The sequence below is a fragment of the Zootermopsis nevadensis genome, unplaced genomic scaffold (assembly GCF_977971745.1).
Source record: "Zootermopsis nevadensis isolate Lab colony 2312 unplaced genomic scaffold, Znev_1.0 Znev_ptg000002l, whole genome shotgun sequence".
Lineage (NCBI taxonomy): Eukaryota > Metazoa > Arthropoda > Insecta > Blattodea > Termopsidae > Zootermopsis > Zootermopsis nevadensis.
The window spans coordinates 19,930,117-19,951,617 of NW_028259134.1; the positions used below are offsets into that span (position 1 = coordinate 19,930,117).

Below are 21,501 nucleotides of genomic sequence, written 5' to 3' on the forward strand. Positions count from 1 at the left end.
ACTTACTCATCGCCCTTTGGTTGGCGGCAGGAAGTTCCTCTGAAACGTCGGTAAACTAATACCAGACTTCACGGAGCTATAACCCATAAGACAGCTATCTCTGTCCTGTATTTTGAAATGTTATTGATTACGGCTTTCTTTTCGAAAGGCGGAAATTAGTGATAAGGGCAGATTATGTTTATTTAGAACAGAAGGAACAGTCAGCACTACGTGGACAACAGGTGGAAGGGTGGGGGTATTGTTTACCTTTTGTCTCAAACATAACCCTTTAAGCGCACGAGCGGCGAGGTGAACGGTCACGCACAGTAGAAACGTACAACGTTTCATTTCATTGTGTATTCAGCTTGGATTTTATTACGAATTTAAACTTTGAATTGATTTGTAATATATTTTTATCGTGGTTCACGAAGTTTGTTCACAACCAAGGATTGTCAAGTTAAATACATATGTGATTTTGTATGCGACCGACAACAAGGAAGGAAGTCTGGGTATAAGAAACACTGTCAGGGTAAGAGGTAAGAAACATTGCTAATTGTTACGTTAGTCGTACTTGTTGTTTAGTAACATGAAATATTTGATTCGTGCAGAAGCGTCAGAAATTTTTCGAAAGCATTGAAAGTGCAGGTTGGAATTCTTCTGTTTAAGCGTGAAGTGAATGTAGGACCCCTACCTGCCGCGTCATTGGAGACGGACAGACAATAAAGTTAGGCTTCCCTACAGTCACGCGTTAGCCAGTTGTCATGGTGTAACGAAAGATGTATTCTGCCTATCACACACATATCCACTGCAACAAAAATAGTTTGTCATAAACATCCCGGAGAATAAATGTCGTTCCGCGTTTACAGTAAGGATATTCATTATGGACATCATGACAGCAATGCTAAGCATCCTGTTGGTGCTTATTCTGTTTCTTGTGATGCGGCGTGATCCTGAGAAATCACGAATAAAGAAGATGCTGAGCAAAATTCCTGGACCACGCACCTACCCAATTCTTGGAAATGCCTGGGAACTTATTAATTTACCCTTACACCGTAAGTACATTATTACCAACATACCTTTCTTGTGTGAACATATGGTGCCCTCACGTTATTCTTTTGGAGCCGATGTTCAATAATTCTAGCAAAATGCGAACAAAGAAAGCAAAAATGTAATTTATGTTAGTGTAGTGTATTAGTTGTTTCCTTAAGGAAACGGTAGCTTTCTATTCTGCGAATAATTTATCGCAAAATACATAGTTACTGAATATTAAAACAGGTGATACTGAGGCCTATAGTTACCGTTGGACTTTCAATGTTTGATCTGATATCTTCAATTCTCTCACATATAATTCCAAATCTAACAGAAATACTACAGGGGCAGTCTGAGGTGATGAAGTGGAAGTATCCGAAAATTTTGTAAATCTAATTTATTTAAACTATTTCACAGAGATGACACATGTATGTTCCCTTTTCCAAACCACGTAAAATACATTACTTTTCAATACTGGCCGTGGGTCCACTTTCTGTGTATAATTTTAAGTTAAGAATTTTATTTAAGATTTGAATGAAATGTATAGGCCAAATGATTAAAAGAAAGTGACCTGAGATTGAACTATTCTTTGTAGATATTTCGAATTGATCATGTGTTGAAATCAAAAAATTCAGTGTGTGAACAAAACACATATTTGTTAAATTTTAAATCAGATGGTGGGCGATAATATACGTATTTTAAACAGCTGAAGTGGTTTAAATGGGTAAACGAATGGGACACAAACCTCGCCAGATGAAGCTGATGTCCAACTTTTGGAGCACCTTCTTTAGGGCTGGTGGTAGAAACGTAGAAACAGTATGATTCTCTGAAACAAGGGCGCGCAACTAAGAAGCTACTCGGTGCAACATCCCTGAAGATAATCTAAATTAACATCGCTGTTAAAATATAAAATCTTACGTATAAACTACTGATTTATGAACATCCGTTTTATTGTCGCAGGTTATATGGACGTTTTAGCGAAACACAACAAGGACTACGGGCCCATATTTTGTACCTGGAACGGGACCAGAGGGGACGTCAGTCTCAGCACTGCTGAGACAGCTGAGGTAACAGTTACAATAACTCAGGTCTACGTGTCTTGTAGATCGTCGCCTAACAATTCGTAGGAACGTTTTCCTACCGTCTTTACTCGAACCCTGAAGATAGAGACTGTACGTTTCTACAAAACGCTGATCACCACCGACATGACTAGACGATATCGCAGCCCGGAAGAAATGAATAAAAAATGTATGTCAAAGAACGTATGGAGGGGGGGCGTTGCATGTAGATGGGAGGACAGTATTAAAATATACTTAAAATACACTTTGCAAAAATAGAGTAATAGATGTGAAATTGAATGAACTAGCATAAAGATGGACATACTCCCAGCAGCACATTTTTTGTGGATACCGTGTTGAGTATGTTGCGTAGTTCTTAATGAATGCATCAGTAATCTGGTGTCATCATCTACATTGGAAGTTTACATGCCTACTTGCAGAGTGCACACATTATTACTGCGAGGAAATTGACTACGCACTGCCACGCTTGTCGGCGTACGAACGTCGTATCATATGCCTTCCCGAAGCTCATTTTTGCTGTACATTGAATTTTGAGTTGGCGTCGTTACGATAGGTGTTGCAACACTCGACGTCGGTATATAAAGTGCACTTATACTATATACGAGGGTGAGTCAAATGAAAACCGTAATTTTTTTTTAAAATTTAATTTATTGAGTGAAAGCGGTACACAACTATATCATTTTTCTACATAGTCTCCATTTCGTTCAATACAGGCCCCTCCAGCGTTTACGAAGTGTATGGCTTCCTCTTGGAAAAAATTCTTGTGGTTGTCTGCGCAACCACTCATGCACCGCCTGCTGTACCTCTTCATCAGAACTTCTTTCCTCCCATCGCCTCTTTGAGTGGCCCAAACATGTGGTAATCACTTGGGCCAAGGTCTGGTGAGTATGGCGGATGTGGAAGACACTCAAAGTGCAAGTCTTGGATTGTTGCAACTGTTGCACGGGCAGTATGTGGCCGAGCATTGTCATGTTGCAAAAGGACATCTCTAGTCAAAAGTCCACGTCGCTTTGATCTGACTGCAGGTCGAAAATGATTCTTCAAGATTCTTCACTGATCAAAAAACGAATTACAGAACGTTGTTCTTCTTTCCTGCATGTAACTAGTGGAGCAGCTATCGTCAAACTGGCACTGTGATGGCGTTCTGTTTGTCTGCATTATACTACCACCTATAGGATACTCTTTATAGCATTGGTAACATGCCTGCCAACTTATAGGACAATGGCGCGATATTTCGAATTTTTATCTCAGTTTTACGGTTTTCATTTGACTCACCCTCGTAATTCAAAGCTATCAGAACAAGTAATTTTTAACGTAAGTTTTACAATTGACATTTAGCCCAGAGCTCACCACTAACCCAACAGTTTGGTCCTGTTTTTTCACCCTGCCTTACTCTATGTTTGAAACCTGCATTGGCCTTGAAACCAACAGATCTCGTGTAAAACAGCCAAAACCAGACATTCACATCTCATTAATCCATGTTTTCTACCAGTACAAAGTGACCAAATAATACCAGAGGACATAATGATCCATGTGGCTGCAGCCAGCAGTAATTGAAGACCAGATTCAGATTTCTGGAGGTATCACCTGATGGCGTGTACATTCCTGTCAGCCCTGTTGTAATAAAGTGGCTTCCAATCTTTGCAGTGCTCACCTGCTATAAAGAAATGGTGTCCAACGCCTGGCTTACATGGTTATATATGTATTTTCATTTACATAACCTAATTTCTTGGTACTCTGGCAGGTTATCCTGAGCAGCAATGAACATATCGACAAGAATGAGATGTATTCAGAATTGTCACCATGGCTTGGAGACTGTCTGTTCTTGAAACAAGGTAATGTGTGAATTTGGTACTGGGCATGTGTACTGGGGGTGTCTCTCATTACTTCAGTGGAGTAGCACCTTAGTGTCTACATCACAAATTTCCTCGTCCACAATTTTCTTATAACCGTTAGTAGGATATCAAAAACATGATTTTTTGGTCGTGCAGAATAGCACAACCTCCATATCAAATTTCATCCAAATGCATTCAGTGGTTCTCGAGTTGAAGTGAGAAGTTCTGCTAATATATCCATTAATATGTGTATATAGTATTAGATAGTTAAAAGCTTTTGAAGTTTTAAATTTTACGAAATGGAAACGAATTTAGTATTTGCATTGGACATATAATAATCTATATACAAGGTTGAAGATCGGTTTGTTAATGACTGCTGTTTATTTTGAAAATCATACAACAAACCTATAAATACCCTCTGTGGGCAAAGTGAAAATGTATTATTGTTAAAGTATGTGGTACATACAGCAAACACTGGAATCTAAAGGATTTAATATATTGATTTTAGGACAGTAAATTTTCTTCTGCAATAAATTATGCAAACAGTAATAATGCTAGCTAAACATAATAAAATCTTATGGAAAATTGAACTGTACTACAATTTCTAAATAGTTTGATCTTTAAAACTCACCAACTGATCAAAGGAATCGCAAATACTCCTGTACTACGTAAGAAGTTTAAAGCCTTAAAAACAGATTATAATAAGATTTTATCATAATTTAATAATATAAGTATTGCAAAATACAAATAACATTGCATTTCTTTACTTTCCAGGACAGAAGTGGCGTGCAACTCGTAAATTGTTTTCATCAATATTCAGTTCCACCATTCTAGACAATTATTTACAAGTCTTCACAAAAAATACAGAAATCCTTACACAGAAATTCATGGCCAAAATTGATGGAGGCGAATTTGATGTTTGTCCTTATTTAGCACGTTTCACATTGGATGTTGTATGTGGTGAGTTTATTACTTTGTATCCAAGGCACAAATAATTTTAAGCCATTTTTTTGACATGGCAGTCAAGTCATGAATCACCGAGTTACTTTGGTAGAATTTGATAAGCTGTGCCATGAAATTTCAAGTATTGGCATGGAAAATGTTTTGTAACTCATCACGGAAAGTCCCAACTCACTTTCTTGAAGGAAAGATTCAGGCATATTTCTTGTCTTAGCAGTAAAAATGAATATGTGATTATTTAGAAGAATTATTTATTCATCATAAATAATGGTACAGTTTGGGAGGTCTGGGGATATCCCCCCCCCCCCCCCCCAAACAGTTCACATTCTTTTGTCTTACCAAATTTAAATATAGAAAATAGAATAATGTTTATGGTTATGTGTGTAATGCATGACTGATCAAGTTTTCTGTAATGACACTAGAGGGCACAATAATCTGTTACAAGTGCTGCAACAATTAGGCAGCTATTAGAAGTAGGTATACACCTAAATGAGAGAAATGTAGAAAGGCATAAAGGAGAGGAAGGGATAGAGTGAGGGATGAAGATGCAGAAGATATCTTTCCCCTTTACCTTTGAATTTTAACAGATCCCTTCCACTGACATTAAAATTTACAAATCAAGAAATATGACGTAGATGAGGTATGTAACATATGTGAAAGTTGAGAAATCCACACAAAATATATAAAAGACTACTTTGGTGATCTAGGCATAGATGAAAAGATAATATTAAAATTAAACATGATGATAAATCTTAAAATCCTTAAAAGGTGAGGAATACCCTTCTTCATTATGGTTATACCCAATTTAATCACGGTTCGTTCTTACAGAAACAGCTGCTGGGATAAAGGTGAATGCGCAGATCAGTAATAACATGTTGTATGTAAATGCTTTGCATGAGTAAGTACAATCAGCTTAAAAAACATGGCTTAAGGTACAAGTTTCAAATATTAGTTCTATTCGTTCAACAAATTATTGGAAAGTAAGAATTATAAATTTGCAAAAAAAATAATAATAATAAGAGAAAGAGACCAATGTGTCGTAGGATTTGAGGTTTGCACGGCGTTTTTGCATCAGGATGAAGAAAGAAATTTAATGAGCACATGGCACATAATTAGTTAAAATTGTAAGATCGCTGTCTTCTGGGTTATTGCGCCATGTAGTCTGGTAGAAGTTTACTAATGTTTCAGAGGTCATTCCTGCCACCATCATCAGGGCAATGATGGAGGCAGCAGCAAATTAAGATTACTTGATGTTGAACATAACATGGACCCTAATATAACCACTTTATGTGGATTGTTTCCCTGTGACCATGTGACCAGCTGAAATCTGTAAGGCAGCATACAGAGTACAAAATGTCATCAACTCATAATCATGTAGTCAAAAGATAAACACTCCTTTGTTCTGGAAGGTCAATGATGAGCCTTATTTTACTCTGTAGGCTATTGACAGTTGAATTTGCACTGTTTTGCTGCTTGTTACGTTGCTCAATATACTGAGTAGGAAAAATATGAGATACAAATACCACTCATACTATGAACACTGACATTAATCATATTTTACAGTTCCCTTATATATGTGAATGTCCCTCCCTTTGTCTGTGTTTCTGTCTTTGTTGTGAACTTGTATTATCATGGTGCCAGGAATGCAATTTAAATCTACAAGCTCCTGAACAAAGTTCACTTGACCACTTTATCACATTAAAAATATGTTATGTTTGTCTCTGATCTCTGTTAACCTAAACTGATGTGTCGTCATTCATATTTCTGGAGTCTGTGTATAATGTTCACATTTTTCATTATTTCAGTATTGTCACCATTATACCAAAAAAGTATTCTGTTCCATGGTTTTTGTGGGATTTCCTCTTTCATCGTTCCCAGAAACGTTATAAAGAATGCATTGATATTGTTCACCAGTTCAGTGAAAATGTAAGTAATTTCATTTTAAGAGTATCCATTAGATTACAAAACTTGCACGATATACAAGGCACATGTTTTCATTTAACCCAAAAGTGACAACTGTTTAAAATGTCTGTGATCAGTAACTTAAGTCAGACCACCCAACGTAAAATGAGATTGAGGTTTTAATGGTGGGAAATATCTGAATTGTTATCTTCTGGACCAAGTAGCCTTACAGATGTTTAACAATGTTATGGTACATTAACTTCTAGACGATGCAGGTGGAAGACAATCTACGTTCATTTATTCCTGGAACATCTGAAGTATGAGCTGTGACTGTAATTTATGAAGAATTAATTCACATAATCAAGTCATGATGCTTTTTCCAGATTATTCGAGATAGGCTGAGTGAAGATGCTGAAACATTGGAAAATAATACTGATTTACCCTTGTCTGAGTTGTATGACTCTGAAGGTAAGTTGATTCTTCCTCTTGATTTATGTAGACCTATTATGAAAACTGTTATTTATCTGTATAAAACAATGAAATCCTATGATCCTTTGTGGTAGTAATGCAATATTTTATACTAGGGACTGCTCAAGTTGCCACTGACTGGTAACAAATTAAATTTGCCCACACACCCCAGTTTATAAAAATTCATTAAGTCTCATTCTGTCAAACCAATGGCACATGAGACATGCCATACAGAGTTGTTTGAAGATTGTAATTTACGAATTAATTTAAAAGTCTTGACTCTTATAAACAAACATAACTATGTGGGAATTACATCTGTTTAGTTCCTGATACTGTCTTGTGATAATCCTTTCAGAAGTTAGGCAATAATGGAAGAATTTACATTTCTCCCAATATATTTTCACGTGCGTTGTTTTAAAATAACACAAGTTATTTCTGAGGAATTCAAATTGCTGAAATACAGTACAACACAACAGGCTTATATTTAATCTTGTAAGTTTTTGTTTCAGTGCATAGGAAGAACATGGACTCATTGGGATTAATGATGAATAAATTAAGAAAAGATGATTTACAAAATACTGTGGATGGCTTAGTGTTTGCGGTAATGTACAAGATTATGCACACATATCTGTCTGCGTACTGTATAATATTATCTCATATAAAATGCCCTTCCATCTGCCAATGTTTGAAGCATAGAATTTGACGACACCTAGGGACAAATGGTGGGCTGTTGTGAATAAGTTAATAATCCTTCAGTCAGATAATTTCTTGACCAGCTGAGCTACTGTCGGGTGCTCAAAGCGGAATGGATCTATTTAATTGTTAGTTATAAATGTTTGATAAACTGACTAGTATCAAGTAACACGACATGATTTAATATCTTTGTGAATTCTGATGTTTTGGTTCATGATGCCTAATAGCCTTGTATGTTCTTCTGACACAGTGTCATAACCAAGAATGTCACAATCCAATTTTACACCAACATGACAACTTCAGAGTCAATTAATATTTTATTGACTTCACATAAATATTCTCATGAAAGAACGTGTTTCTTTTACAGGGTCATGATACAACATATGCAGCACTTTCATGGGCCATCCAGCTACTGGGTGAACACACTGACGTGCAGGTACTGACAATTAATTTAGAGACATGCAGTGCACAGTCTTCATTACTCCCACACTCATGGCTCCACTAACCTGTTTGAGCTTTAATTGGGTACAGTGGTATAAACCAAAATAGAGTTAATTATAGTATATACATGAATAGTTTATGCAGTAACTTTGATGTTTAAGTAAAACGACAAAATTTGCTTAGTTTTAATAAAGCTCATTGAACATGCTTGTAGAATGTAATCTGCACGTACAAATATCCAGGAAGAAATTTCTAAAGATTTGTGGCAACATGAGTTTGGATAGTGCCAACGCAGACTTAAGAAACTTCACAACTATGTTGCCTCCTTACTGAGATATGGTCATTGTCCAAAGCAAATATATATTCATAAGGCAGAGAGGGAGAGGAAGGGGAGCAGAAAGGTAGAAAAGGAATAGGAAGTAAAGAGAAAAAGTGAAGTTATAAAATGCAAGAATTATTTTCAGACTGCAGATTAATGAAATGCAGAATAGTTCTGCATATCATCTTAATGTTAGCCATGTATACACTTTTCTCTACATTGTTAAAACAGACTTTAATGAAACAGTTAAGTCGCTTATTTATTATGATTGTATTTCTCTTTTCTTCTTTCATGACTTTGATTAATTCTTATTCACAAGTTCTGAATTTTTATTTCTGATACAAAACTGATTTCATAACATATTATAGCATAACACGAGACATTCAATAAGAGTAATGTAGGCCTCTGTGAAGAAAATGGATGCTTCCTGCTGTATAATTACTTTCCCTATTATTTCTTTGCGCACACTGACTTGTATAAAGCAAATTATTTCACATGTGGGTATTTTAGGAGAAAGTCTATGAAGAGATGGTGCAGATATTTGAAGGATCTAATCGATCTCCCACAAAACAAGACCTTCAAGAAATGAAGTACTTGGAGAGGGTCATTAAGGAAACCCTCAGACTGTACCCGAGTGTATTATCTGCTGGAAGGAAAACCAAAAAAGACATACAGATAGGCGAGTATAAGATGCCTAGTTCTTTACCTCACATGATGCATTATTCTTAAGTCTTTAATAAATCTCTGGAGAAGAAGTAAATAATAATTATTTTAGTGCTTAAAACAGGCACGTCTGACATTGAATTAGACTCCCATGTTGTCAGAATAGGTTCTTACGAGACTTGTTTCTTTTTTTTAAACTGATAAAAGAAAAAAATAATGACAATGATTAGACCCATTTTTCTCTGTGGCTGGCTAAGCATTAAATAAGATTCGAAGACAACATAAGGACAAAACCTAGCAAAACTTAACCTAGAGTATTTAGTTTCATCTAGGAGCATTCAGAAAGCAAAGGCCAAAGAACATGTGGAAATTATGTGTACTTAAAGTCTCGTTTAGGTGTAAGTGTAAACTTCAAAAGAGTTACAATGAAATTTGTGCCCACTGTTAGTGACCTGTCACTCATGCAACTGATATGTTATTGTGGTTACAGAATACATTAATAAACTTTTTTTTAAATTCTTTATAGGCTAACTTATTTAACAACATAGTTTATATTATGTTTTGCTTTGATGCAAATACCACCTGTAAAATAAAACAAAATAAGTTGCCCTGTAACATCAGCAGGTGAAATAAGACATATGTTTTATACTCTATCAATATTTTACAGGAGAATACACAATACCAGCAGGGGCTAGCATTTGGATCGAGATATATTTTATCCACCGCAACCCTAAATACTATCCACATCCAGAGGAATTCAATCCCGATAACTTCCTGCCAGAGAGAGTACGTGACCGACATCCTTACGCATACCTTCCTTTCAGCGCTGGACCAAGAAACTGCTTGGGTACGTTACATAGATATCTGCCAGTTTTAGGATATTATCTATCGAGCTTAAAATGTAAAATTGTACAAATAATCTTATTATTTTTGTGGGGCCTGCTGAGGTTTGGATAAGTAAGTTTTAGACCTAGTTAAATTAGAATACTTAACTCTAGAGCTACGCATATGAAATGTTGGAAGCTTACGTGCAAGGTCTGTATTTAACATTTTTATGTATTAGCAGTTAATAAATGTGGATACATATTGAATATTGGGAGATTTAATCAAATTGAATCATTAGAGTGTGTATTTTTTAAAGTCCGTACTAGCCTTGCCATGCAGACCGAAGTACTTGAAGGAAAATTAGGCATCATACTTTCTTCACAGAACTTCTTCTAAGGACCTATTTATTTTTCTCAAAATAAGCAAGTGTAATAAGTGTTGTATTGATGGAAAGTGAGAGTCATTACTCTTTATATGCTCGTTTGCTAACATGTGTTCATTGAGTACAGAATTGATTGTGTCTGTCCATGTTACACCATGTTTCAGGCTGCATATCCTGTCAGTTGATCACCCCAATGGCATTTGATTGGGAATTATTTTGGTCTAAATTTGTTGAACTGTGTACATTTTTCTTTAAAGGTCAGAGATATGCCATTATGGAATTGAAGGCAGTGCTGTCTTCTATTGTACGTAATTTCAAAATCAGAAGTCTTAAGGAGACAAAAGACTTAAATCCGTTGATGGGATTGACCATAACACCACATGGAGGTGTTAATATTGAGCTTACATTGAGGGATAACAACAAGGAAAATAAGTTCACTGAAAACTAAAACTTAAATTTTTGGAAATGTATGTGAAGCTGCAAAGGAAAATAAACTAAACATATTTTACTTCACTTTGTAAGCCATGGTTAATGTACTTACATAAAAATGGCCTATGTATATTTGTATATGGGTCTTTATGTGTATCATTGTGGTCATTGTATGAAGTGTCTGTGCTGCATTCAACTCTTGTGCCTTACATTATGTAACTTCTATGAACAAAAACAAAATATGTAAAGTGTCTGGGAAATCTGAAAATGAATTATTGCCCATTGCATAATTCCTGGGTCTTCTTGTATCTAAACAGCAGCAACCACAGTGATAGAAGAGTCAGTTAAATTCTGTTTGGAATAAGTAAAGTTGTACACTGTAGACCCTGGCAGACATTTTGAATAAAAATAAGATGTCATAAAATATAAAATTAATACTAGAATTTGTTTTTCCTTAAACACCTTGAAACCTTTATGGCTCTGCAATAGTTTAAAACAGAACCAATTTTATTTGTTGACGTAAATACGTCTATATGGAAGGGTCAGTGTCATTCCGCGAAGAAGCGACAGAAAAATGTGTAAATATGGACCGACAACAATGGTCAGCTTGCGTGCTGTTTACTCTAATTGTTACGTCATCTGTTTATTCCGCATTGTTTTATCACTTTACTGCCGCTGTGAATCGCTTGTAGAAGAAGTGCGTCGTGGACTAGGTAATTTTGTACTGGTAAAAACGTTTAACAATATCACAAGTACTTACCTTATATAAGAATTATTAAGTAATCTGTTGTTGGGTTAGTTAGTTGCGTCATACTAAGTACAAGATGGATGACATTGAAGCTTTGTCACATTTATGGAGGACACGTTTGGCTTAATGTTGATGTCAAATCCTCAATGTAGTACTACTAGATCAAAATGTTGTGTTTTGTGTTTGCACGATATGTTGATACTCTAAAATGTACAAATTTTATAATATATTTCAGCTACCACAGACCCAGCTTAAGCGTAACTAATTCAAGGTAGGCAGTACTGTCATACTTAAAGCGTGTATAAATATTTAGAATAAAGCCACTATATAAACTCCTTAAAATATAGCCGTATTTACATCAAATTCTCCGGAACCGTGGTTCCACTGTAACTTTTTAATTTTTTACTCAAAATTCACTCCTGTCCTCCATGTATGATAGAGTGGTTATGAAACATCCTCCATGTATGTGTATGAGTGTATATATAGAATATGCATAGCTGTGCAAATAATGTTTGTATGCATACATGAAAGTCTTTCTGGTATGGTTGGAAGAATAATTAACTCAGTTAACGTCTCTGTTCTGGTTTCCCAAGCACCCTGCTTGTAACGCTACTTTTCACCTTTGCGGAATATTAACAGGAGTTCTTCAATGTATAAAATATCAATAAGTTTGATAGTAATCTGTGACAGTGAAGTCGGTTAAGGCGTCACAATTTGACATCATACGCTTTCAATGATTACATTGATGTTTACGTAGGTTTTTGTTATCTTTGATCTGAACACACCCGAACGAAAGCGATGTAAATAACGATGTTCGCGAATTGTAAACATGGCCTACTATTAAGTTTAAAAAAAGAACATATACAAAGTTGTTAACGCTTGTAATTTGTGTATGTTAAAACATATTCATACATTGAAAAGGGTAAGTGGTTTCTGTTTCGTGTTATTTTCTGTGTATTTAATACTGAGGTATCGTCATACAGTGAAGAAGTTGAGCAACCGTTTTTATTTAGTTATTATAATTTTATACTCTTAGGTTACGTGTTTCTTCTAAGATTGGTGTATGAAATGAGTACATCATTGTTAGTTTAAGTTTTGTAATTATATGTATGATAAATTAGGTCAAGATAAAGCCATTGTGATAAGTGCAGTGTTGCCATTCGTGTAGTGAATACCGAGGTACGAAAATAAATCTCATAATTACCTAAACTTGTATCGAAATTAATACAAGATAAGAATAAAAGTAGGTGGTACATGAAATATGTTAACAAATTTATGTAAGATTACAAAATGTTGACCATTTTCCTGGAGTAAGTTGGATTTGTTCATTTGTCTATTAACCGGAAAAAAAGTTCAATTCAATGTCGGTATTTGAGCATTTGCAGAGTGCAACTGTTATGTTGGAGGCAGTAACTATGTGATCGTGTACTTCGCACATCTGCATGATACCGTATGTCAACATATTTGTCTTTAAATTTGTGGTGTTATACTTATTAGATGCAACAAATACACATCTAAGCAAATTAAACCAACCTCAGCATATCGTAATTTATCACTGCATTTGGATGTGATGGAAAAATATAAAAATGTGTTTGAGTATGAGTCTATTCTATTTTTGCAAGTACAGTTACAGGTATCTGTTGATAAACAGTGTAACTTCTTTAAAACTGTGTAGAGAAACTGATTACAAAATGTAAAGATATACCAAAACTTTCATTGAACAAGTACTTTAAGTCATCAATCTTATTTTAGGTTATATTAATTGGTTTTGATAAGTGTCAGCATATTAATTTGAACTATTTGATTATTTTTATAAAACCTTAATGGGAAAATGAGATGAGTTTTTGTCTCTTAGAAAGATAACTTATCTTCTTGTTTTATATTATACAAAAATATTGACTAAATAAATCAGTTAACACCCGCAAGTAATGTAAATGATGCACTTTTTATAGTATCTTACTACTGTGTTCCCATCCTAATAAAATAAGATGCTTCACACAGTAAGTGTCTTGCTTTAAGTTGTCTGTTTTTGTTGTTTTAGCATCTTTGAAAGTTTTTCAAAATGAGGAGTGATCATGTAAACAGTAGGATCTTGTTGAAGATTGAAGAACTTGTAAAACCATTGAACAAGTTGCCAAAAGCCTGGAATGATCATCTAGCAAAGGTAAAGTATTTGCTTATGACATGAGATTTAAATTATGTACCATACAACTGTAATGTTTCTTATGTTCTGTCAGTTCTTGGTGTATATTTATGAGGCACAGTCAATAAAGGGCTTCATGCTAATGTATACATGCTGGTGCTTAGTACTATTTTGTTTATTTGTGGTTTATTTAACAGTGCTGCCAGTAGCTCATTATAGCATCAAATAGTAGGATGATTATGAATGATGAATTGGAAAGGATATGGAAGGAAGTGACTGTTGCGTTATTTAAGGTTCTGTTCTGACATTTATTTGGTGAAATGAGGAAAATGATGAAAATCCTGAATCAAGATAGCAGGTCTGCAGACTGAGATTTGAACTCAGGGCTGTTGGAATACAACGCAGAAGTGCTAACCTCTTAGTTACAACAGCTAGTGGATCTTAATACTGAAACCTTTTCCAAGTGAAGAATTTGTAAGGCATGAAGAAGCACTGTATTTTAATGTTTGGGAATAAATGTAATAAATCAAAATATATTTTATGATTAAATTAAGAAAAGATTAAATCCAAAGAGTGCTTGCTGTGATTCATTTCAGAATTACTTGTCTTGCGCTCTCCTGTCTAAGAATATAAAGATTATAATACACAACGCTGTAATTTTACCTATTATTTTACATGGTATGAAACATATCTCATCTCATGGGAGTAGTGTGGATTGAGGGTGTTTTAAAACAAAGCATTGGGTTAATATTTTGACCAAAGTGACAGGAAGTAATGTAAGGCTCGGGAAAATTGCATGAGAAACTTCACAATCTTTACTTTATGCCAAATATTATTAGGGTGATAATGTCAAGGAAGATGATTTGTGTTGGGAATGTAGCATGTATGGGGATGTTATAAAATCTGAACTAATGAACTTGAATGGAAGAGAGCAATTGGCATAACTAGGCATGAATGGGAGGGCAATATTAAAAGAAATGGGTTTTGACTGATCTATAAGATGTAGTAATAGGCTCTTCTGAACCCAGTAATGATCTTTTGGGTTGATAGAAGAGAAGTTCCTTGCTAGATGAGCAGCTATTAGCATCTCTAAAGAACTCTTTTCCAGGGACTTAATTTAGTTAGAACTCGTTCTTAGGTTTTCATGTATCTAAGGTACAAGCCACATAGTGTTGAAGGGTTTAAAAATTTCACCAAACATAATTGCCATCTTCATGGTGAATGATGTCCTGTAGGTTGTAAACTGTACCTTGTCTCCCATTGCGACATTTATATAAGCATTTCATAACAAAACTCACACACCCCCGAACGACAGTTCATCCTGATTATGACGACTGCAATGTTTGCTGAAATGGAAAACTTTGAACATTACTCGTGGCTCATCCCTGAAAGCCAAAGTTTTACAATTTAGTTGGTTATCAACCTAATCATTTTAAGCCAATATCCAGTTGTATATCATATCATCACTTCTGCAATTCCCTGGGTTTCATCTATAAAACTTTTAATTTAGAACTATTTCACTTCACTTAGCCGATTCTCTTCTACCTGCAGGTGTCGAGGCTAGAACAACGTGCTGCCTTTTTATTCCCTCTCATAGGTATTATAATCAAAGTCCAAACTTTACAACAATTAGGATGGTGTTTTTCTGGGTTGTTGCACCATGGGAAGGTGCAAACTAGGTTAAGGTAGCCCAGGTCGGAGACCAGTAATGGAAATTTGTTATCACTATATCAAAATTTTGGTCCCATAAAATCAGGGAGGTGTTGATTAGCTGAATTCTTATGGAAGACTGTGCCATGGAGTGGGGTGGCCAATTAACTAGTTGCTTTAATTAGGTAATATCTGCTAGCTAATTTAATAATGTAATTTATTAAATTAAAGGAAAATGGTGTTCAGTCCAGGTTGGTTGCATTGAGGGGTGAGGTATTAATAAGATCAGTGTCTTCTGGAATGTAGCACTGTGTAGTATGGTGGATGTTGTCAGACTTTTATAGCAGCTTACTGCATTTATCATCAGGGTCTTGATTGAAGCACTAAGCACCTCTAAAATGGACAATATCTACCAGACTACACAAAGCTACATCCCAGAAGACACTGATCTTCATTCTTGTTGCTGCAAGAACCAAAAATGTCATCAAGTACTTATAACTTAAACAGGTTAGTGGTATAGGGATGTCAAAATATGGTGCACATTTACAGGTCATTTGTTCTGTGTTATACTTTTATGTGTCTACTGGTCTGTTTCAGCACCTGGATGAGTACATGGAGTGTATTGAGCAGCTGTCAAGAGATGAAAGTCTTGGTCTGACTGCCATTAATTTTGTTCAAGCAGGCCTTATGGTTGAGAACACCACCAAGGTATATGCTTTAAATGTGGACTATTTGTGGCAGTTCATGACACAAGTATTGGAGGTTTTAAGAATGAACAAGTAAGTGGAAGACAGTGTTACTGGTTATTTAATAGTAAGTAACACTACATTAAATGTAAGTGGGTGTAAAGCTTGATTGTTTATCCATATACACTACATAATGAAGTATGTAGAGGGATGTTGAATAATGGAATCAACCAAGTGGCGAAGTACTGCAAGGAATGGAACTTGAAATGCAACTTGGAGAAGACGAAAGTGTTGGTATGCAAGAGGGGAGGGAAATTGAGAAAGGATGAGAGGTGGTTTATGAATGGCAAAATAATAGAAACAGTGAAGGAAATATGCTACCTGGGAGTGACCCTGGAAAGCACAGGAGGGTGGGCTAAACAAAAGGCTAAAGTAGTGGCGAAAGGGAAGCAGGCCTTAGTGGCGATAGATAAGTGCTTAGCCAGAATGCCACATATGAGGATAAATATTTTAGAAAATGTATACGAGATGGTATGTGAATCGAGAATGATGTATGGGGCGGAAATATGGGGATTAGAGGAGGGATGGAAAGAAGTTGATGTAATCCACGGGAGATTTTGTAAGAAGGTCCTAGGGATACCAAGGGTCGGAGCAAATGGGGTAGCCGAAGTGGAACTGGGGAGAGACAGCAGGAGGAGCAAGGTTTTAGGGTTGGTCACAAAATTTTGGCTAAGGATTTTGCAAATGGACAGGGATGATTTAGTAAGGAGATGCTACGACTGGCAGGTACTGAACTTGAAAATTGGGGGATGGGCTAAGGGGGTAAAAGAGGAATTAGATAAATTAGGGTTGGGGTATATTTGGCAGGATCCGCAAGGAAGAAGTGTGGGCAGGACGTGGGAAATTTTAAAGGAAAGGTGCAACGCCATAGAACGACAGAACGTTTTTGCTAAAATTAGAGAAAAGAGATCTCTGGCGTTGTACGGGGAGATGAAATCAGGGTGGGGTAGACAGGGCTACATTGGTTGCTGTACGAGGGTGGAGAGAGAGGGATGGGCATGGTTCAGAGCGGGTATTTGGAAGCTGAGAGGGATGAGGGGGGGCATGGATGGGAAAATATGCCCTTTAGGTGGGGCGACAGAAAGCGAGATTCACATACTATTAAAGTGTACGGAAACCGGGAGGTGGAGGGAACAGCTCCTGAGGAACAAGTGGTTCACCGTTGGCGAAGAGTTGGCCTTCAAGAAAATTTTAAGCACCACGAATGACACGGAGGTCAGGGATGTAGGGAAATTTCTGTACAAAGTAAGATGTAAAAGACAGGTCAAAATTAGGAATTTAGAACTGCCACTGGGGTAGAAGGCACGAGAACAATACGGAAGAGTTATGTAAATAGTATTAGGGATTAAGGAATAGTCATGTAGAGTAGCATTAGTGAATAGTTGTAGTAAGCAGTAGTGCTAATAGTGCTTGTAAGGACTGTGGCCGTGAAAACCTGGTGTTAGGCGGCCACAGATCTCTGTATATAGTCTAAACCAAATATATTATATTATATTATATTAAGAGAACTAAGAATATCAGTGAAAGTCCACAGTAAAGATAGCCAGTTCTAAGATGTCATCACCATCACTTATGCAAGATGAATGTGTTCTTATTAATATTATTTCTTTAGTAGTTCAAATAACAATAATAAAAGGAGATCAGAAGCTTCTGTGGAAACACCAGAGAGTTCTGAAAAATATTCTAGAAGGAAGAAACGAGCTGTTTGTGAAGACTTTGAAGAGATTATTCCTAATGTCATTGGTAAGTCAGCATATTTGTGTTATGTCATAGCGTTATATTTATCATTTACTTACAGTTTATTTAATGATGCTTTTTCTGCAGCTGAGACTAGAGTGTTGAATGAGTTGCTGATAGTGAATAATGATTGGAAAGGATGTAGGAAGTGATTGTAGCCTAATTTAAGGTAATATCCTGGAAAACCATGAAAGGATTCTATTCTTTTATCTGTATGGCTCTGATTCTTATGAAGCCCAAGTTGAGGGTGGGATGAACATTCTGTAAACAGGTTTTGTATCTTGTGAACAGATCCTGATATGAAAACAGAAGAAAGAAATGAACCCATTAAACCACTGCCTCTCCAGCGACACATTATTGCGAAAACAGACTGGAAGAGGCAGAAACACAGTTATCATATTTATGATGTGGAGGGAGACACAGTAGTATCAACAGATTATAGGTATGTAGAACTGATGGTGAGCTATTCAAGTTCTGTTGCTCTGCATGAGCAATCTGAAGTTTGAATTATGACTTATTTGCAATTACAAATTTGACCATTTAACTTCATGATCTGGTCCTTTTTGAGAGATTGATAATGTTTTATTTCATTGAGAAATTACCTGTTTCAGGACTTTTGTTCACAAAGTTTTCTATAGTGCTATATTTTACCCATTGCCGTTTGTGCCTCTAAAATCTGTTTCTTTAAAACATATTTTATTTTTATATTCTTATGTGTATGTCTAAATCTTGCGGTTGGTCTCTTTCGTTTACGTTCACCAGGCAAGCATGTGCGTGCATTTCTTCCTTTCCCGATATGGGGGATACAGAAAATGTGCAGAGTTTTGATCACATAACGCAAAGGAAAATTACCACTTACGAGACCAAGGTGTCTATTGGAGGGCAATATTAAAATGGGTTTTAAATGAATAGAGTGTGAATTGGATTTATCTGGTTCAAGAAAATGTTCAGTGGAAACACAGTAATGGACCTTATGGTTCCATAAAAGGTGGAAAATTTCATGTCTAACCGATTGACTATCATCTTCTCAAAAGTACTGTGTCCCATGGAGTTGGTTTAATTTCACCCATCTTATCCTTCATTAATAGCATTGGAATATTAGGTGATGGTCATAGTTATGAAGGTTCTCATTTTGTCATTTTGTTATTACTTCCTTTCAAACATTTTTTTGAAATTAAAGTTGTCTGCCATGTTAAATTCAAACAAATATGTTGGATATGTATATCATTTTCAGTGTGATGTTGCAAACTTCAAGACAGGGGAAGTTACAGTTAAATATGCTGAAGGAAATCACCAGAGAATGCAGTGAGGGTAAGTTAGTTTACCACCTATATTTAACATTCTTTTTTGTTTTCAACTCTTAACACAATCAGGAAGTTTTAGTATGTTGCCCCTTTTGACTCTGCAAAACAAAATTGAGCCCAGTATTTTCAATCACATTTTAACCTTTTATCAGTAGCCAGCTGGACTGCATATGTCATGACATATGGCTTATAAAGGTTAATTAAATAATTAGCTTTGGGTTCAGAACTTTATTTTCAGGCTTTGGGCCAGAAGAGCACATTCTGCAAGTATGGAATTTATATAAAATTGTAAATTATGATCCATTAGGAGGATTTTTGCTGAGGATCAAGTGCTTTGAAGCACTTGAATAAGTTTCAGAGGAGCTGTGGCTTTTCATGCTATGAGCTAAGTGGAATTCTGTGGTCTGTTCAGAACTGAATGTTTAAAATAAAACTTAATTCTTTTTTCATACATTTATATTCATAACATTTCCTTTAGTTTTTCTGTTGAGTGACTTTGTTACAGAAGAACACATTCGGCCGGAGAATTTTGGTGAACTGATTCATGTCTTGGAGTTGCTGGTACAGGAGCTTAGCCAAAGTGATGCAGGTTGTAGTACAAATGAAGATGAAGATAATGATTTAGCTGAGGAGACAGAGTTGACACCTGATGGGATCTTCAATCTACCCTCACTAGAAGCCCCAACTGAACATGATTCTGTTGAACCACCAGAACATCCAACACTCTCATCTTTGCCAGTAACTCCACCCCCTTCTCCAGAACCAATAAAGAGATCAGCATCTGACTTAGAGACACCCGAAGGAATCAAAAGATCAATATCAGATGCTGAGTCAGAGAAAGAAGTGTGTGCTGCTGGGCTGTCTGCAAGAAGGTAATGTTGCATTTTATATCTTTTGATATTTGAAAGTGATATGATGGCTTGCATGCGTATGTGGTTGTGTTATGTTTGTTGTGGGGGGGCTCCTAAATAGCTTTTAAAGGAACTGAGCAGAATTTATAAAAAAATTTAAGAGGATCGTGAAATCCTGCTATTATTTCTCTTAGCACCTCTTGTTAGCATAACTTTGTGAACAGTCTTGCTGGTAGGCCACCTTACAGGTATGTTTTAATGCACCATCCTTATGTTCATGTAACTTTGTTTTTTCTAACCCCCAGACTCATGGTCAGAACTTCACATAGTCTGGCTGTAGTTTTTAGTATTATTGTTACAATTATTACTTTTTGCAACTTTTCCTGTCATGTTAATCTACACGTACAGGTGAATATTACACTGTGTTGTAGCACAGTTATTTTAACTTAAATAGTGAGTAAGTGAAAATAGCTGATGTGCCTTGAAACACGTGAACTAACTTTACATTAACACTGCTTAGAGTTGTTTGCCACTGGGATGTTGGCATTTATAGCAGGCAGTTAAGAAGGTGCCATGATGGGGTGTCCTCCAGTGATGTTTTATTTATACAAAGTTTCAGGGAAATCAGGTATACATCACCATTGCCTTTTATATTTGATATGCACATGCTGTTGGTATTTGTCTCTATTTCTATATTCAGGTGATTGTATTCATTGTATTGTCGTTTTTTTATTTTTGTTTCTGGTATTTGTGAGAACAGGCAGTTGTTAGATCAAGAAGTCTTGGAATACTAAACTTCTCTGCTAATCGCCAGGCCATCAAGACATCATGTATTCCTTAGACAGCAGACAGTGGTTAATAGAAAATGAACGGTGTGTTGTAATATCTGTCATTTTTATAAAATTCAGACTGAACATTGTGGTCAAGTGGTTAGCACTCCCGCCTTGTATTTAGGAGGTCTCAGTTTACTGTCGTCCTCTGAATCAATGCTGTTTAGTCAGAGACACTGTGTCATTAAATAAACTATAAATAAATTGTCATAAACCTTAGAGAGGTATTCTTACATGTGTAATATGTGATGATCTCTGGGAATGTTTTAGACAAGGTAAGAGGGAACATCTTGTGACAGTCCCGTGTGACCCATGGGAGCCTGAACGGGGTACACGAGAGAGGCCACTGAAGAGGAAACAGGCTTTCAAGCTGCCCTGTGACATCAGGTTGCTCAAACCAGACGAGGTAAGAATCAGCTGATAGGAAATACTTCCTCGCATTGTCCAATGAAGCAGTGCACTGTAGTCACTGAACACTGATTCTTTGC

At 36.1% G+C, this 21,501-nt stretch overlaps 3 protein-coding genes and 1 long non-coding RNA gene across 16 annotated transcripts in view; 3 read left to right on the plus strand and 1 right to left on the minus strand.

Annotated features, from left to right (window-relative positions):
• On the plus strand, positions 1-11,439 carry LOC110835228 (cytochrome P450 4C1). 3 transcript variants are annotated; one of them, XM_087355902.1, is made up of 13 exons: positions 1-508; positions 846-1,031; positions 1,969-2,075; positions 3,832-3,922; positions 4,697-4,882; positions 5,711-5,780; positions 6,688-6,808; positions 7,168-7,252; positions 7,762-7,853; positions 8,313-8,381; positions 9,216-9,384; positions 10,036-10,215; positions 10,833-11,439. In XM_087355902.1, exons 2-13 carry the CDS (start codon positions 860-862, stop codon positions 11,021-11,023), a joined length of 1,533 nt encoding a protein of 510 aa, XP_087212028.1. In that variant the 5' UTR covers positions 1-508; positions 846-859; the 3' UTR covers positions 11,024-11,439. The 3 variants fall into 3 exon arrangements, with proteins under 3 accessions (XP_087212028.1, XP_087212020.1, XP_087212035.1); XM_087355894.1 differs by having other exon boundaries at positions 40-515; XM_087355909.1 differs by lacking the exons at positions 1-508; positions 846-1,031; positions 1,969-2,075 and adding an exon at positions 2,707-3,401.
• Positions 9,215-12,429, minus strand: LOC147875108 (uncharacterized). Its single transcript, XR_015537124.1, has 3 exons — positions 12,110-12,429; positions 11,765-11,955; positions 9,215-9,351 (listed from the first exon to the last, which is right to left on the minus strand). It is a non-coding gene; the product is annotated as an uncharacterized LOC147875108 (long non-coding RNA).
• Positions 11,910-21,501, plus strand: part of Cap-H2 (Chromosome associated protein H2) — a 21,197-nt gene continuing 11,605 nt past the window's right edge. For 3 of the 11 annotated variants that reach the window (XM_087355788.1, XM_022075230.2, XM_022075229.2), the window contains exons 1-8: positions 12,514-12,674; positions 13,794-13,916; positions 16,143-16,324; positions 17,904-18,034; positions 18,320-18,470; positions 19,263-19,339; positions 19,838-20,204; positions 21,284-21,419. In XM_087355788.1, the coding sequence (XP_087211914.1) occupies positions 13,815-13,916; positions 16,143-16,324; positions 17,904-18,034; positions 18,320-18,470; positions 19,263-19,339; positions 19,838-20,204; positions 21,284-21,419 (1,146 nt within the window). In that variant the 5' untranslated portion in view covers positions 12,514-12,674; positions 13,794-13,814. The other 8 variants (XM_087355802.1, XM_022075232.2, XM_022075231.2 and 5 more) reach the window with 8 other exon arrangements.
• Positions 16,331-17,896, plus strand: LOC147875109 (uncharacterized). The gene has a single exon (XM_087355939.1). The coding sequence runs from the start codon at positions 16,442-16,444 to the stop codon at positions 17,588-17,590; it is 1,149 nt and encodes a 382-aa protein (XP_087212065.1). The 5' UTR covers positions 16,331-16,441; the 3' UTR covers positions 17,591-17,896.

Coding starts and splice junctions, on each gene's coding strand:
- LOC147875109 (XM_087355939.1), top strand. CDS start 16,442: ATGTTGAATAATGGAATCAACCAAGTGGCGAAGTACTGCAAGGAATGG.
- LOC110835228 (XM_087355902.1), top strand. CDS start 860: ATGGACATCATGACAGCAATGCTAAGCATCCTGTTGGTGCTTATTCTG. Junction 6,809..7,167: donor TTCACCAGTTCAGTGAAAAT/GTAAGTAATTTC, acceptor TGCTTTTTCCAG/ATTATTCGAGATAGGCTGAG. Junction 8,382..9,215: donor GTGAACACACTGACGTGCAG/GTACTGACAATT, acceptor TGGGTATTTTAG/GAGAAAGTCTATGAAGAGAT.